The sequence below is a fragment of the Glossina fuscipes genome, unplaced genomic scaffold, assembly GCF_014805625.2.
Source record: "Glossina fuscipes isolate IAEA_lab_2018 unplaced genomic scaffold, Yale_Gfus_2 3, whole genome shotgun sequence".
NCBI classification, from domain to species: domain Eukaryota; kingdom Metazoa; phylum Arthropoda; class Insecta; order Diptera; family Glossinidae; genus Glossina; species Glossina fuscipes.
In genome coordinates, this window is record NW_023998417.1 from 13,892,204 (window position 1) to 13,911,618 (window position 19,415).

Sequence of the window (19,415 nt, forward strand, 5' to 3'; positions counted from 1 at the left end):
TTTACTTACTCACCAATCAATAACCGAAGCAATAATTTTATTAATTTTCCCACACAAACACAAACTTCTATTATTACTACTATGGTCCAAATACATATTTTCTTATTACTTAAAATAGAATATAAACAAAAAAAAAAAAAAGAAAAGAAAACAAAAAATATATAGAAAAGGAAACACAATAAAATAAAAAATCCTACATACCTACATACTTATAAACAAAAATATATATATATATATATTTAACAATTAAGCAAGAGAAACCAACATAACACGTATTTGTATACCAGGAAGTATATATATACATATATATATATATATATATATATATATACATCAATATTATAAAATATATAATAATAAATAATTATATCAAACGCAAATCAAATATTTATGTACGATTATATATTATAATATATACACATGTAAATGTGTATGTAACTAAAATGAAAAATGAGAAAAGTAAATCACAAACAAGACAACAAACAAAATATATCGTCAGAAATCTCTGAAATTGTTACATAGCAATAGAAAGACTTAATGTTAGTTATAAGTGCAACAAACAAAATCGGCTTAAGCCGATTAATTCTTAATATTCATCGTTGGCTTGTGTGCAATATATTGTTTAATGGCGAGATATAGGAGGACCGACCCAGTCTAACATCCACCGTACATTGTCGCATGTACATACATTTGTCCAATCCAGTTGGGCCTGTTAGTAGGTGAACTAACGAACGTATTAACATACTCCTTACTACGCTTATCTTGTTACAGAGGATTTCCTCGTAATTGAAAACGAAAATGAAACCTTTTGAGGTTTAAAATTTTAAAAATTTCCTCGTTTTATTTCTGTGAAAAATTGTCGGCGATTTATAATTGCGGATGGATTGTTCAGTTGAATTTTCGAACTTTATCTCAGGCAAAAGGGTAAGAAAAGTGAGAAAATCTTAGTCTTATGTATGCAAAGTTTTGGGATTTACCACAGCACAGACGGATGACAGACACACTACTTAGTTGAATTTATTCGATTCGATCCAGGCTGATCCTGAAGAATACATACAAACACTTTCGGAAATCGCCGACCTAGTAAGCCAGCAACGGTGGTGGTGAGTATAGCCAGGGACAAAATTCTTATCTAAGCATAAAACGCAAATGTAAAGTTTTTGAATTTAATAAAAGCAAACGAAATTGACTTAATTAATATTGCTTTCTTATTGGAACATTCTTGTCAAAATGATTAAGAGGATATGTGTTTGGTGAATTTGTTTTATGCGCAATTTAGTTACTAAAGAAAAACCTAATTGGAATAAACAACACAAAGAAATGCAAAATAAAAATTATTTTATTTAAATAAATGCAAAAAAAAAATAAAAATAAACCTGAAAAGGGAATGCATGAAGTATTTTTTCTTCTCGTTCGTTAAAAACATTTTCGTAAGAGCGGGCATCTGGCACACCTTCTTGTTGTTTGCTTAATAATTTCACTAAGTTAATCAGATCAGAATACAAACCTGTACACTACACTGCCAATTGTCCAAATTTCTTATCAAAGTTCGCGTTCAGCTACGAATAGTGCAGCTACCTGCAAAAGGATCAGTACATTCAAGGTCGTTGGTCATAATCGTTGGTCGTGATCATTTAGGTAAACGATTATTCGAAAAAGTTCTACTCACAAGTATGCCTGTCACGGTTTTCCCGTATTAATAATAGATTTCAGAAGTTCAAGGATTACGGAGAACATTAAAATTGCACATAAAAGGCAGATAAAATCCATTAAGGCATTCTCTTAACGAAAATTTTATATTAACGACATGCGTAACAAAGTCTTGCTTATTTTTTTAGTTAGAGCGTTTTTTTTAAAAGATTGCAGTGTGAATATGCCCCATTCATCATCCTAAGCAAATATAAGAGGAGTTTCAAGAAGGTTTTAATAAAACACCTTTCTTACTATTTCTTATGGGTTTTAACTATCTAGAGTAAAATCGTGTCCAGTTCTTTTTTCTTCTCTTCAAGTTTGCGTTTAAAGGAAGCTCAGGCAAATGAAGCGATGGACTGAGGCATGCGCGTGTTTGGGAAACAGAAAGGAAAAGTGAGGACGGTAGGGAGCACGGTGAATATGTCAGCCATCTTTCTGTCCGCTATGTCGAGACTTCTTTTTGAATTCTCGCATCCAACTAACATGGTTGAGAAGAACTTTACCGATGTCTTATGAAATTTTGGTGATTACAGGGATAATCCATTAGCGAATACTCCGTTTAGCTTCGGGGAAGTTCATGCCACTCGACGCTTCGAAGACACTAAAAACTAGGTTATGTCCCGTTTGCAGTTTATGGCCGCAATTCGAGATCCTAACAACATTTCGTTTAAAGGAAAACCAAAGTTTCCCACCAGCTGTGCGTGGTGTAGTGTAGTTGAAGAAGTTTCATTTTGAACCAAATTGAACAATTCCTATATGGTCCTCGCATTTTAAAAGCGTTAATAAAATCTCCTTCATTCACAATTCCTTTCATTTTAATTCACCGAGAAAGATTGTTGTTAGCAGCGTTTTGCTTCTTTTTAATGAATACCGAGAGTATGAGACAATTTTTTAAAGACTATAAGCAATTCTTAATGCGAATGTAATCTAAGCTCGTACTTCCACTAAAAAATAATTCCGCTTTGCGTGCGCTTTTTATGAAAGCGTGAAAAACATAAGATTTGATATTTTTTTCGTTTAATAAAAATTGTTATTATTTTACTTCATTATTGCACACACGTATAAGAACATGTATGTACATTTATGTATATATATATATATATATATATATATATATAATTACAAAATTCAATTAAATATTTTTTTTTTTTTTTTTTATCATATTACTTGCACTAAACTTGAACTTGAAGTTTTTATTTTATACAACTAGGTGTACATACGTATATACCTGTATATGTGTAATGAATATTAATAATTTCTTAATAAAAACTCTTATAAATTGTCTCAAGTCAAGTTTTATTAAAGATCCGTTGTATTTATGTATGTAAAGAAATGTGAAATTTTATTCCAAACCAATTCAACTGCATAGACGCCTTGGACTCTAGCAAACGCGCGCAGAACACAGAAGAAAATTAAAATTTACCCTACGTCGGATCGCAAATAGCCAGCAGCACTGGCAACATGTAGTTGCGTTGATTGCCCGATGGAAACAATTTCAGCAACATTTTGCAGCGACATTTGTGTCGACTCTGGGTCTGTTTACCGTTAGTTTATTGCTAATTATTCAAAAAATAAAAATTTGAAACATACGCGCGAGAGATCATCTCCCGTTACGAATTCTTGCGGCTGCCAGCCAAAGTTTCGACTACAGACGGACATTACGAAATAGATTAGACGGCTTGAAAGGTCACGTTTTATATGTACACATATTTCGTGAGTATTACAAACGGAATGACGAAATTCTATGCTTCGGGAGGATGAAAATGAAGAAAATTAATTACCTCACTTTTAGCTTTCTTGTCCACGTGTAATGAGTATTCTGTACAAATCGGGTTTTCACCTCAAGATCGCAAGGGTAGTGTTGTGATATGTTGCTATAATAACGTCTACATATATTTACTGTTTGCTTATTAATCTCTAAAATACTACGTTTATATTTTTAATGGCTAACGCTATCCTGCTTGTTTTTTTTTTTTTTTTTTTGTTTGTTTAATTCATTTATTTTCTTTTTAACATAAAAGTTTTTATAATTTTCTTTTTTGTTTTATCAGCACCATAATTATAATTAAAAAATTATTTCATTTTTTAAAACAATATGCAATAAATCAGGTAATGATATATGTTCAGTATTATAAATGTTATAAGAACAAATGAAAATTAAAAAATTAACTAACTTAGCCATTGTCGATTACATTCTTGCAACCTAAGTTAAAAAATCAGGTAAATAAGCAGACATATATTTCCTAAAATTCTTATTCTTCTTATACTTATGCATTTATATACAATTACATATATATGTGTATTCTTATCTAAAACCGAAATTTTTTCTCTATTTCAAAACTGGTTTACGTTCATCGTCCTTAATCGAATTGCGTAGAGTAAAAACAATAAAACTTGTATCAATATATATATCTAGGTATTGTGTGACATGTGATTTAAATCCTTCGCCCCGTATAAAGAGCTAGTGCTGTAATAAGACTTCTTTTCTTCGGTTATATCAGCTTTTTTCAAAAAAAACCAAGTGGAATACCGTCAATTTACTATCGCCGTTATCGTGAGGATCGAATAATTCAACATCGTGTCAATAAGTTCGAAACGTAATCCCAGGCATAAATCCAATTTTATCAAATCGGCTGATAGATGATTACACAAAAAATAATTTCAATATGTGGACACTAAGCCGTAATGTGCAAAAATTTCCATTCTCATCAGTGACTCAACAATTTCGTTGATCTGCTCTTAGACAGAGGTGTGTGAAACATTTAGGAGATTTGGAAAACTTTATGAATGGGCGCACATCGATGCTTATTCCATTGCGTGAAGTCATTCGCACGATTCAGAAATTTTTTTATTACAACACTATCCAGAGAATAAATTCTACGACTAAGGTCTTAAAGCAGTAGCGTATAAGGCTATCGGCTTCATTGAAAACTCGACCGCATTGTCTTTTTTCAACTTTAGTAGCAAAGAAACTTATTCTACATGCATTGTTGTTTGGCAAAGCAGTGAGAAAGCTTAGCTTTGTCGATCTGTTCCCATATTTATAGCGTGAAGAACTGAAACAAAGCACATTTTTTCTTAGCTTAGGCCCGAAAATCAAAGTTGAAAAAATAAATATGAAAATAGAACGTTTGGGAAAGAGAGTTTGCACAATGCCTTTGCCAATACCGTAGAAGAGATTTAACTTGGAGCAAATATTCATCAAAGCAATCCAAAATTTCAGCACAAAAATATATCTATCAGGCAACAGACACTTGTTGACCTAGTTTTACTTATTTCTTGTTTTACACAGTGCGTAAATATTGTTGCAATAGTTTAGAATGACATAAAAGTATTCGACTGCATGGGCAGATGTACAATTGCTTCGGGAATGAACTGAAGAAGGATGTGAGTTATCTTTTTTTGCTTGGTTTATTAATGTTATCTAAGTTAATTGTTCGGGTTATCTCTAACAGGTATTTTCAGAACCGATTTTGCTCTCTTATCTTCTAGGCAACAATATGGATCATGATTGTTAGTAACGATTAATATTTTTTATCTAATCATGTTTTTATTCTTTACTTTTTTATTTGTAATATGCAAAAAGCCAGCAGAGGCCAATGCTTATATAATCAAATTCTCTGCAGTTCAAAAAAAAAAAAAAATGTACTTTGCATCTTTGATGCCCTTTTCACAACTAGGGCATAAAGCCCTACACCACTCGTGGTACAGAGATATTATGTTCGTGCGGACATACGTAACATCCAGAAGAGTGTAGGAGAGACTCATCTTTTATTATAACGATCGATTCATAATCGACCTAAGTCTGCTTGTTCGCCTCTCCGTTCAATATGCAGACTTTCATGGAAAGCATGCCTTTTCATGAAAACAATGTATAATTCTCGATCTATTATTACCAACAAGTGGAAATAACTTTATAGCCGGCCAAGGCCCGTAAATTTTTTTGCTAATTTCGCAAGATTAATCATTGGAAAAAGAAATAGCGAAATGTAAGTCTATCAATAAACATGAATATCAGGATTCATTATCATTCGTTTTTTGCGTAGTTACGCCAAAGTCCACTACGCAACGCAGCACAGTGTAAAAAAGTATTTCGATATTTTCCAAATAGAAGCGGTACCTTTAGGTTGACCAGAGAGCATTTACAGCCGTTCCGATGCGGAATCGATGCGAACGCTTTGTAATGTTTAACAATTTGTCACCAATTTATCGCAAAGATCACGTAGAACTGGAGCGAAATTAACTTCAGTGAGTACTTTGCAAAAGTGACTTCTTCGCAAAATCATTTTGTGCTGGAAAGTTCTGGCTGAGTGGTTACGCTGGCTGCAATTCGATCAAACTGGCAGAGCGAACTTGCATTAAAGCAAGCTATGCTCTCCAAAAGTTAATTATTTAACGAACATACATTCCAAGGCGGCAGCACTAATAAACTACATCTTTTCTCTGTGATCGAGGAGTTCAGCCCAGCAGCTTCATCGGTTCTCTTAAATAAGTTGTTTAAGGGGGCCGCAAAGGCGGCGAAAGAATCAAATAATTGGAATGGGATTTGCACGATCATGATTATACCTTGAAAACGTATAAATTCTACGCGAATTTAACTAAATATTGAAAATATACTTGTATTGAACTTTAACGTAAATACTTATTACTATATATTCAAGCTGTTTTAGTTTTTAAAAGAAAAAGCTGGCAATAATGATATACTTTCAAGCAAGTCATTCGACGAATCAATAAGAGATGAGAATATTTTGTGTCTCCATTTGCATGAAAATCCTTTAAAATAGTTGATATTCTCAAATGTCATTGTATGAGAAATTGTTACCAGCGAATTCCTTATCAAAAAGACATACGGATTAATTTTTAACATTTTAACGGTAAGTTTTTTTTTTTTTTTTTGATTTTTAACTTTCGACTAAATGAAGTTTTAATAATTTCTTTTCGGTATATATATACATGAAAAGTAAAACTAAGAAATGCTTTTGTATTTACTAATAGACTTAAACCTATTCACTTACATATATAAACATATACAAAAACTATCTGATATTCTCTGTTATTGTTTAAATAATTGTGTTTTAACTACCTTTTTTTTTTTTTTTTTTTTTTAATTTTGTGTTTAACTTTACTTTTTAATAAAATGTGGTACTTTGTTTATTTTCATTATTTGTTTGTATCATAAAATCAGAAACTTTAAATATTTGATGTGTTAATTAACTGAAACACAATTTCAAATTAAGAAATGTGTGACAGTTAAAACATTGTACTTTCAGTAGACGAAGAAATGAAAAAATTTAAAGAAAATAAAGAAAAAAAAAAAAAGGTGTAGAAAACATAAAAGAAAGAAAGCATACATACATACATATGAAATTTTTTTTTTTTTTTAAATGTAACGAGAAGCGGTTTAGGAGAACTTTTATTAGGGCAAATATTTTTTCACACTTCTTCAGTATGAAACGGCCGTAATGAACGAACGAATTCTCACCCTAAACTCCTTTAAACTCCACTCCCATAAACTATAAATAAGATAATGTTAACGGCAAATCTAATAATGGCAAAAGGAAATTAATTATAAATGTATAAGAAAAAAATTAAAATCATTTATTAAAAACAAATTAGAAAAAAGTATAAACTTTCTCGCTAAACAAAATAATTACACAAAACATAACTTAATGAATAAGAAATCAAACTTAATTTGAAATAAACAAAACAAAAGTAATTTTTAAAAAACGTATTCGGTTGTATGTAGTTTTTAGCTATATGGATAGGCCCTTACAAAATGTGAAGCAAGGGCCTGGTAGACATGGCAAATGATTTATTTAGGAAACAGGAGTTTTGTTTTCTCTTTTACTGGACATAATCTTATCAGAGAGAGCTTTTGAGAATTTGTTTTTCTGATTTCTTTTATTTTAAAGGTGTAGGGTAGGTGTAAGTCGTGAGGATATCCGTCAATGAATTTGTCTTCTCTAAAATGTTTCTCACTTTTCCTAACTCTATACTAAACATTTTTATATATATATATTTGAAATTAATTCGCTTCGACTCCGCTTACTTTAACTTTTTGCTTAATAAATATGTTTTCATTTTTTCTCATAATCCTTCAGCTCCTTCTTTCTCGTGATCTTAAGAGTAATCTATAAAAATAATAATAACTTTATTTAAACTTAATATATACTAGAAATTATTTTTAAAAATCTGTTTCAAGTGTGGACTCAAGAATTTTGTCGAAACACATATCATTGATTATTTTTTCACGATTTAATTTGCATGAGTGGTGGCGCGCTTTGTAAGAATAACAAAGAAAATCACTCTTCCTTCACAGCTTGTCTTCCCTTATTTTTAAAGGGCAGGAAGAGTGATTTAATACCTTTTCTATAAACAGCTGCTTGTATCTCTTGCATCGACGCTGTTTATATTGTTTTCTATCAATAGTTGTGTGAGTGCATATTTATTGAGTTGTGAAAACCTTTCCATTACACACGAAGAGGATAAACGAGCCTCTGCATCATGATCCCAACATTCTTCCATAGTATCACATATGTTACTGATACCCTAAATAAGAAAAAATAAACACAATAAGTTCGCTCTCCTTGCAAATAATTGGACAAAAAAGACCTAAAAGAGGATTGTGCTGAAGGCATTTTAAGCAAAACTACAACATACAGACGAAACAAGTTTTTAAATTTATCCAGAGTATTGACTCTTGAAAAATGCTAGTGAAGACTGAACACGGTTTTTCAACGCGGACATTACGGATTAATATGGAATAAGCTGTTGACCTCAAATACTTTAAACAGAGCTAAACGTATACGAAAGCGTATATGGCAAATACAATAGAATATGAAAATATGCAGTCTTCCGTTTAAAATGAAAAATATCATTAACCCGGCCTTTAAAAGGTGTAAAACCCCTTCCATAATATTAAATTGTTTTACTCGTACATAGTTTCTACATTATGGGTGAAAGTTATTGAAATTTATATATGCTAGGACGACATTAACGTTTCAAACCTTACCGAATGTGAACGCCACGAATTTAAAATTTGTGGACGCAATTTCTTCATTACAACATTTTCTTGTACTTCCTCTAGGGTCGGCCCTTGGCCAAGCTACGATCAAAAAAAACAAATAAAGAAGAAAATTTAATACACAAAACCGTTATTAATCAATACGAAAAATCCCACCTCAGCCTCAAATGGCAACAAGTATTCGGCAGGAGGCTCTACAGCGTCACACCTTGAAACCATCTCCCATAAAACCAAACCGCAAGCATAAACATCAATCTTCAAGAAAGCGTCCCGATTGAAATTGATGGCACCCTCTAAAACTTCCGGAGCCATATAACGTCTTGTGCCTACTTGACCGTGAGTATCGCCACATGATTTTCCTACCATACAACAAGGTAAAATAATAGATAAAAATTTACTGAAAAATTTCACTATTTACACAATTACCCGGTTCAAAAATCATAGCCAAACCAAAATCGGCTATACATGCGGTCAAATCCGCTTTTAGTAAGACATTTTTCGATTTAAAGTCCCGATGAGCAATGGACGGTTTAAGACCTTCAGTATCCGTGGCAGGTATTTCCTCGTGCAAGTGAGCTAAACCGCAAGCCATTGTCTTGGCAATTTTACTTAATTCGCTATAAGAGATTGTGTGCGATTTTAAGTAATCACACAGCGAACCATTGTGTTGATAGGCAGAAATTAACCAGAATTCCGGTTGCATTTTATCTTTATGCTTTTCATGACCTAAAAATTCCAATATATTCGGATGATGCATACGAGGCAACTAAAGGGAAGATGAGAAACAGAAAAGTATTAATTAACTGTTAGGACTGGGTAGAGATGCAAGAGAGTTATTTGAGGATCCATTCCTCCATTTATATATGTACTTTGTAAATTTCCAATTCGGTATTCCAAGATTCTTTTTCTTGCATGCGAAATATCTTAACGGCCACGTCTTGATTGTGTAGCTTGGCCTGCCAAACATCTCCGAAACGTCCGCTAGCCTTAAGTTCCAGTAGCTGTATAGGCCGATTACTTAGCAAAGGCGACGAACTGTTTACTTCAGCTTCATTCTAACATTTTCGGGAAAATACGATTTCCGATTTATAAACAATCAATGCAGGTAAGCAAATGTAAGTCCACTTACCGTTGGTATTTCATTAAAATGAGCTTGTTTCCGCCTTCGGTATAAAAATAAACCGATGCCAGTAATAATTATTAATACTGCCAGTATAACTGAACAAATAATGATGTATATCAGATCATTATCTTCCGGTGTCTTTGCTTTTGGCACTAAAGAATGAGATGGAAAATATGATTAGAAAAAGTCCTGAGGGTTGCGCATTCTGAATTCTCATCAAGCAGGAATGTTTGGTTTTGTATTTTTTTTGGGAAAAAACCCCGTATTTGAACACTCAAATGAAAGAAATAGTTGAAGAAGATATAATATGACACACAAAAAAGTATAGAATGAAAAAAACCTACAGGTGAACAACATTTCAAGTGGCCAAATAAAGAGAAGAAAAAAGTTTGATGCCAAAAAAAAAAAATATTAAAAATAAAAAAATAAAAAATGAAAAATGAAAAAAGAAATTCGAAGATGAGTACCAAAATAACATGAACATATGCAAATACATATAAATGTATGTATGAATGTACGAAGACATGAAGACATAAACTCCTGTACCTAGTAACTCACACAAATATGATGTTGATGGCGTTCTGAGAGGTGCACAAAACTTAGGCACAAAAGTATTTGCATTTTATTTTTTTAAGATATAAAAAGAAAAATGAAAGTTCCCCCAATTTGAAAAATAACAAGTGAATCAACAAGAAACGTGCCTAAAACGGAAAAAAGTTAAGCTGCACTAACACAACTAACCGCATCATTGAAATCATCAGTGCAATCATCCTTCATGCACCCAAATCAGATCTGCCAGTAGCGGCAGATCTCTCAGTAGTAGCAACAGTGAAATCATCTACGTCAAGGCTTTCATGAGCAGCATGGGAAAGAAAATGCACAAGGATATGCAAATATGTATACTTGCTACTATGTACGCCGACAAGGCAAGGTAAGGCAAGTAGAGGCAACCAGGCGGTCTAAAGGACATTAGTATACATATGTGAAACAACATGAAATGAAAAAAAAAAAAGAAGAAAATCAAAAACAAGCAAAAATCATAACAATGAAACGAACGTGTAATACAACCAATAAAATGTATGTACTTGCAACATATGGGCAAACAACCTAACTTATATATGCACTTTTTTGTTATTTTCATTTAAGCATGAGCAGATGAACCCACACACAATCACCATCTCACACACTAGGCAAAACTATATGACTGTAGAGCTGCAGAGACTTTGCAACGTTATAAAATCTCAGTAGATAGAGTTCGTTAACTTGGCAAATTGTATGATGAACATAAACAAACAACTAAAATGATCCCTTGCTATTTTTGCTTAAGCTAACACACGTACACATATACGTAAAATTTGTTGTATATGAGGTTTATAGCAAAAACTCTACTGTTGTTGGTGCTGATACACTGCCGCTGTCGATGTCGATGCCGATGCCGATGCCTATGTCGATACTGATGCCGCTGCTACCCGCTGATACTGATGATGCTGTTGTTAATGCTGCTGCCATCGCTGCTTTATAAACGTAACGTTGTATACGTTTTGTTGCTTTGAATAGGAAACATACATAAAAATTGGGGTAAACATGGCATTGTGGCTCATTCACACGTGCTGAATCATAAAAAACAAGAGGAAAAACAGCAAAATGAAAAGAGAGAAAAAAAAAAAAAGACCCTAGTCCTGAAATCCCTATTACATAAAAAAAACAAATGCAGCAGGTAACGTTGAAAAGCACAGGCGCATAACGGCTTCATTGGGATAATATTAACAATATTTATGTATCTTATGTGTTAGTGGCTAAGTTAGGGGATTGATGCCAATACTCAAATCGAAAGGATTATGCATAAAAACTTTATCGAACGTACCTGGTGTTGTTGCCTCGGTGGTAGGGGGTTCCCATCTCTGGTCCGTATTGCACATTGATCCTCTACAGCAGCAAAAATAATAGTTACCCGATCGTGTGTAATTTGTAACACATTCAGTTTGATTACAATCATCTATCTGAGTAAAGCAACCCTTCATTTTAATATGGACTTCACCTGCATTTAAAGCAGAAGAAAAGATTAATGAATGGCAAATATGAAATGAACTTAAAATAACAGCGCACACAACAGCAGTAATGTGATATTATAATAGGCAAGGGAAGAATAACTACATCATACACACTTTGTGTTTAAAAGAATTTTATTGACCTTCTTCAAGCTAACTTTCGTAAATTTAAATTAAAGGCTTTATTTATTTAACTTATTGTTCAACTCAAGAAATTCAACTTTATATCGATCTGATTGTTGCCAATTTCCTCATGTAATATCATTTAACTATCTCTGCAAATTCAAAATCAAAATCTTCTGAATTGAATGAAAATAAAATTTGGAAACCTTCAATAAAGTATTGAACATATTTGCAGCTCGAAGAACTTGATATTCTAAGAACTTTACATTCTCTACAAAATCCGCTCATATGTCCGTCACTACACCTCGGTACGCACATGTCCATAAGAACGGATATCAAGAAGCTGATCACACAGCAGATCTCCATTAATTTTACTGTGTTGATTGGTCGACCCAGCCTCTAACCCCCTATCCCGCTCTGCTACAGTTCACAGTTTCAAACGAAAAGAAACAAAGTATTCCGCTTTCCAATTGATCTGACCACTACCAATGGAAGATTAATAGTACGCCTCGGAAGACAAAACATTTTGTAAAGTAAGTAAGATTATACGATACGTTGTGGTAGATGCTTAAGGTAGATAAGCTTATCAATAATCGTTTGGCGGCAACATTAAGAACCTTTCGCGAAACTTGATGTTTTTGTGATGTTTTTATTAATAATCTGTTGTGCGTAGCAACAATATTTTCGTATTGCACTCACCTGTTACTTTATCAATGGACCATAATACGTAGCAATCCGATAATTTATCCGATTCAGTTTCGCAGTGTTCCACTTTGGTAGCGCAATCGCCTTTTTCTGTACAATTAGTCTCATTAAAAAATTCGCAGTCGATTTTATGACTTTCAGGCGGCAAAATGAAAGCCTCTGATAAGCTCAATATTCGTAACATCATCGAGATGCCTAAAAAAAAAAAAAAACAAAAAAAATAAATAAAAATAAAAATAAAACGGCAACGTAATAACTAAATTATTAGAGGAAGCCAAACAAATTGTAAAAATGAAAGCCGAAAAACCAAAACAGTATAAAAAGAAATGAGGAAATAAAGAAAATCGAAAGTTAATATGTATTTCCACACGGGAGGGATATTTTCGGTTATACTTGCTTGCCACTATCAACACTCACGAAAGAAATATTCAGTCATAGAGGAGGAAAAGTAAAATCATTGAATGAGGAACCGACTGCTCTTCCTTTACTATAAAATGCGAAAACTACGACTACGGGGGCTACATACGTAAACATAAACATTTTTTTGCCATCCATTTTTTATTTCTAATTCACGCGTATTTCCTCTTCTCTCTCTCTCTCTCTCTGTACCCTGCTTGAAATTTTTACTTCTGTACAGCAATTATTGCATTCGTACAAGGTGGGAGTTGGTTTATATGTAGCAGATTATAAACATTACATATTTATGTATGTATTTTATGTATAATATAAAATACAAAACAGTTAGCTTATATATATTTACATATAGTTGTATGCATATATATATACGTATTTATGTATCCATGTATGCATGGAACTCTCTGCATGTATAAAAAAAAAGGATGAAAATTTTTCCTTTGTACTCATATCAATTGCACGCTTGCTTTTTCATACCGAACACAGATGTAAGGAAGTATTTTACATTTTTTGTTTCGTTTGCGACATTTATATGACATTCTGCAAGGTTTGCATGTTATCTAGATCGATATCTTTCCCGCTAATAGTTTGCAAATATAGATTGCGATCAATATTTTATCAATTATATAGTAAATAGCAGTCGGGTTGAAAAATCTTTCCAGGAAAATTGACCAAACGGACCATCGACAAGGAATTTTTTCCATTTTCATATATTTATTTTGATTGAGGAGCTTCCCGGGTTCGCTCTAAGACGTAAGTAATTTTCTCATTTATTTTCACTATCATCTTCGTATATATAGTAATAGTGTAGAGTTCTTATCGTTGCTGTCATTATTGTTGTTATTGTTGCATTTGCTATTGCTGTTGCTGTTGCTCTTGCTATTGAGGGCTTTAACTATTCATCCATTGCTGTGCTGTGTGCGCGCTTATTTGTCTTATAGTATAGTTGGCGGTGTAAATTGAGTATCAAAGCTTCGTTTACGTACACGTATATATATATATATATATATATATATATGTTTTTCAGTTGAGTAAGGACATGCTCAATGGATTTGTGTTTACTTTGTTATTTATATTTCTATTTTTATGAATATGTATATATGTTTGAGTGTTTGAATGATTGTGGCGCCAATCCTTCATTTATTACTAAATTTGGGTAGGTTATCTCGGTATAACGAAGAATTGAAAAAAGTGTTTAAATAAATTTATTTTACTATTTACATGGCTGAGAACGAAAGACTTTGAAAAATAATCTACATAAAAGAACTTTGATCACCTCATGAAAATGAAACAAATATAATAATACCCCTAATAAGCACACGATCCGTAAAGGATCACGACGACGAAACGATATTGACAGCAAATGCTGCTCGTCTCCGCTTACTTTCCATTTGCAGCATAGACCTTTTTGTAAAATTCGCATTTTTTAAAATCTGATTTACTCGTTTGACTTCGCATTACTTTCTCGATTTCATACATCAAGTTCGAGCACAAGTATGAACGATATCGATGATATAGAACGCTTAAATAATTTCGAAAGAAATCTTCAAGATATGATTAGTGCGTAGACTTTGCCCTTTGTTTCGTTGAATGGCACTGCCAAGGAATGGAATAAGTACTCATACACACATGCGCACAGATGTATTTTTGCGTACATACGCACGCATAGGTCTACTCAATAGATCTTGTTGCCGCACAATTATATTTGTGATGCATCTGGAAGGATTTGAAAGTCGAGAAATAAGCACATAAGTCCCTTACATGTATAAAATATTATATGTTCGTGGTCACCATACTGATTTTGAAACAAGCCAATCGTGGCGGACTGTAAGTTGACACATGTATTAATGTATTAGATCGGTACATCAGTTTAAAAAATTATCAAAAATATATTTACATTAAAAATAAAAGGAAAGCGTTTACATACTAGTCTCTGAAGGCGTCGGATAAAAGTGATTTTAAGTGAACCGTTTGCGACTAGATAATTGATGAAAAATTATAAAAGGAGTGAAGTGTACTTGTGAAACTTGCCCCAAAATGCGAATTTGTTTGTATATTTTTGGGTGAAGGGCGTACTCCTCTTCTCAAAACGTTTGTAGCGTCTATAAGGAAGCTTCGAAAGTATATATACTCTTGATCAATATCAAATTCTGAATCGAATCCGTCACCGTAAACATTTTCCTAGCCGCAAAAATGAAGCTGTTGACTTCAAATTTAGGAGAAACATTAGGAGGTCTTGACAAATGAGAACAACTCGGCCTTTTAAAAGAAATAAAATTGTGTTTTTTGCTCGTTACTCATAAAAACTGCAGCAGATAAAAGTACAAAGGTTTGAAAGCATATTCTCTAGGCGACTTTGTAGTAACTGCAGAAAAATGGAAATAAGTGGCCACGCCTACCTAACATAATGGTATATCAAAATTTAATTTCTTGGCTGCCTAAACATTTCCTCCTGTTCGTCTGTCCGTGTGCCAAACTGCTTAATATCATTCATAACATTCAACAACATTCTCCCAAAAACTTTTACTTCAAAAATAGAAAAAATCAGCAACGCCCGCTCCCTATTACAAATTAAACATTTGGCTCTTTTCCTTTCTTTGTCTTCTTTAGGATAACGGTAATGGGCATAAAAAATTCGATAATGACCGAATTTATGTCTTACTTGTTCTTTGTAATTAGTTTAACATGAACATAACTACTAAACTTTATTATTATTCTTATAGCGCTATTTGAAATCGTTAGTCTACAGTAGTAGAAGATTCGTTTCATGCACTATCAACGAATATTAAAAGCAGTATTGGTGAAATTGGCCGACAGTTTGCAAACAAAGTGTCCAAAATCGCGAATTGATGGGATTCACTTTTGGAAGACGACCTATTGTGGCAATTTGAACGATGTTATAATATTTGAACCCTTTTTTTAGTTAGATTTGGATCAGTTGGTAGTGGCTGGCTGTGCAAAATAAAAACGCAATAAATCGAGAAATAGAGATCATTTTGTTCCCGCATAGTAATTCTGAAGGCTAGAAAATTATGCGAAATTGTTATTATAGATGTTAACATATAGATATAAAGACTCCAATTTTCAGTTTGAAGATAGGCCTGCCCCTTACATTTCGTCAAGAATAATTATCGAACGATAATTAATGGTTTGAAAATCAAGGAAGATTACTAACCAAAGGTGGTTTTTATCGTTACATGAAGCACTCGCCACATAAGTTATAATATTATAAAATGCGCTTTCCTGTCTTTAGAGATTACCAAATTGAAGGTTTGTGGAGAGTTACGTTATATATTGAAAACTTAGATTTATATCAAACCCTTAATTAAGCGAGTTTTCGATTTACCAACTAATAGCATAATATATAAAAAGCGTATGCAGTAAACGATTGAAAAAAGTAGATCACTCGCTCACTATTTTCACCATGATGAACACGCCTAAATGCACACAAACATGCATTTACTATGCATTTAAATAATAAAAAAAAAAGAAATCTTTTTTTAGAGCTGTCCCTTTTGAAGTCAAAAAAAAAAAAAAAAAAAATAGGAAAAATAAAAAAACAAGGGTTTTATGTACTTGCTTAAATGTGCTTGAATGCTTATATGTATGTATTAACCTAGAAAACGGTATATCATCAAAAGTTTTACGAAAAAGTAATTATCTAAATCTTTATTCATATGCATACAGTTATCGGCAAAATTACGTTAAATTTTAGGTAAATTGAAATGGAATAAAGCGTTCGAAGACAATGCAAATGTTTTTCCATCCACTGTATGCAAGTCTATGGGTACAGTTTTACTTATTTACTGAAAGGCTAGAACTTAATGAAAGAATAATTCAGGTCACTTTCCCGTAATAAAATATACACTTTTGTACTTGGATAAATTCACAAATTTTCACCAAAGGATTTGAGCTTTAGAGGTGCGGAACAGAAAACTTCTACCCAATAAGAAGCAAATAATTTACAATTCCACAATCAGGAAAGTCGCTTATTCGTATTATGACGAATCACAATTGTATATATAAAATATTTGCTCGTCGGAAGCAATACGAAAGCCAATTGTTAATAAACCATACCAGCCTCTCGAACAGCCCAGGAACTGAATTTCAAAAGCGCGGTGCAATGTAATTAGATTGAAAACCTCTATAGTAAAATACATTGCAAACCAATGTCCTACCTGCTACAGTATTTTACATCACGAATATGTGATACGTATACCTATTAAAGTCGCGGACTATTTACAAGTGTTTTTCTGCAATAATAAGATAATATTTTTAATGTGATCTCTGATATGTTCTGTTTGTATGCTAAAATCAGAACCACAAATCCCGTATACACAATATTTCATCGTCATAGTGATACTATGCCTAAAACCATTTAATATTTATCTAAAATCAAGGATCTTTTACTACAGTGCCAAACAATTTGATAGAAAATGTGGGAAAAATTTTCTATCTCCCCGATAATTTGGGCGTTTAGTTAGTCAAGTCAAACTTGAAAAGTAGCTGCCAAAGAGAATTGCGCTTATTTTAGAAAGATCAAATGTGCATACACCTATTTTTTATCAATATGCAACGAAGAAAATTGACTAAAAACCTTTAGTGAATATTTCTAATAATTGAGAAACAAGCGTAAATATGTGAAGGAAACTTTATGCAAACGCCAGAATCCTTTTAAAATACGTAATTGCAGGTATTTACAAAATCTGAAGCAAATCTGGAACAATATAGAATAATTCCGTTCATTTTTACATTGATTTATGTTGGGATGAATTTTCGTATTGCAATGGTTGGAAAAGCTACACTTTATACATTTTTGAAACGTGTATATAATTGAATTACACTTCTCCTAAAATATGAATTATACGAAAATTAATCATACAAATAAACATACGCGCACACACTACATCCTATTATAAAAACCTAATTTATTTCATTTATTAAATAGAGAGAAATTGAATATTATAAATATTGAAAAGAATGTGGGCGAAAAACAGATGTATTAAAAACAAACGATAACATTAGCAATAACAAAGACGCTACTAAAATAATGAATGAATAGAAACCAGATTAAAGAGCGACAGTGAATTTTATAGTTACTTACCTAAATACACAAGAAAATTCGAATAAAACTGCAGCATTTTATTTTGGAATCATATTCTTTGAGAGCAGACAAGTAGGAGAACAATTTAATGGAAGAACATGGTTTGCTAAAATAAAATCCAGGATTAGAAGTCCCGAGAGTGGGCGGGTATTTTTTCTTTTCTTTAGTTAAAAATTGGTGGTTGTTTGTTAATTGGTTGTGTTGGTGTTGATTGTATATATTGGCACGATTGCTTTTTTTTTAATTTCAAACAAACTAGAATTTTTAATTGCTCTTATTACAAAGTATATTTTCTTTAAACATTTTCAAAAAACATTGTAAATTCAAATACGATTTTATAAAGGTTTTATTTTTTCTATTCCGATCGACCGAGAAGAACTTGGGCGCTTCACTGGCGCTAGTTACTGTTCTGCACATTTCCTTTTTTACGTTCGATTTTATTTTACTTTATTTCTCATACCATTTACACTTTGCCTTTTCTTACATCATTGTAGCTTTATTAAGAATTCATTTACTGCTTCCTTTAGAATAAATTAACTATATAACATTTTACCAAGTTTTCTTAAAATTTTTCCGCAGAATTTGTTGCTCCCGTGTTATTTTTCGTACGTTTCCAGTGATGCTAACACGTGCTTCTGCTGCTAATTAACTGTTGATTTGTTAATTGAAATCCGCTAATATTTTAGGGTGCCATTGCATTCATTTAATTCTACATGGGTTTTTGGCATAAACGTTTATCAACTTTTACACCCACTTTACAAAATTTTAGATACATATTACTTGTATCATCTTCTTTAAACAACTCTGTGTGTTTTTATTTAAGTTTACGCTTTTAAGCATTATTTTTTGTTTTCTAAAGTTAACATTACTCACATTACTTTTTAGCTTATAGAAACTTTGCTACCATTTCCTTGCTCGGAGCACATTTATTGGAAAGAGATGAAAATATATCAAGATTTCACTGAAAAATATACATATTTCTCTTGCATAACTTATAAATTTTTACAAGTTTTTACGATATTACGACAAGAGTAGTTATCAGCACTGACCATTCCCTATTTAAAGTCCTCTCAAAGATGTTTATTAACTAACACTGCATTATAATCATCTTGCTGTTGTAATTATGAAATGATCGCTATTTAATTTATAGCAAAGTGTTGTACGCTTTGCGTATGTAAAAGA

The 19,415-nt window shown here is 32.4% G+C and overlaps 1 protein-coding gene across 1 annotated transcript; it reads right to left on the reverse strand.

The window, feature by feature from the left end:
• Positions 1-6,880: 6,880 nt before the first annotated feature.
• On the reverse strand, positions 6,881-19,080 carry LOC119634446 (activin receptor type-2A). Its single transcript, XM_038028638.1, has 9 exons — positions 18,234-19,080; positions 12,710-12,910; positions 11,704-11,877; positions 9,846-9,991; positions 9,586-9,771; positions 9,143-9,482; positions 8,873-9,075; positions 8,705-8,797; positions 6,881-8,241 (listed from the first exon to the last, which is right to left on the reverse strand). Exons 1-9 carry the CDS (start codon positions 18,268-18,270, stop codon positions 8,062-8,064), a joined length of 1,560 nt encoding a protein of 519 aa, XP_037884566.1. The 5' UTR covers positions 18,271-19,080; the 3' UTR covers positions 6,881-8,061.
• Between the last annotated feature and the right edge of the window lie 335 nt (positions 19,081-19,415).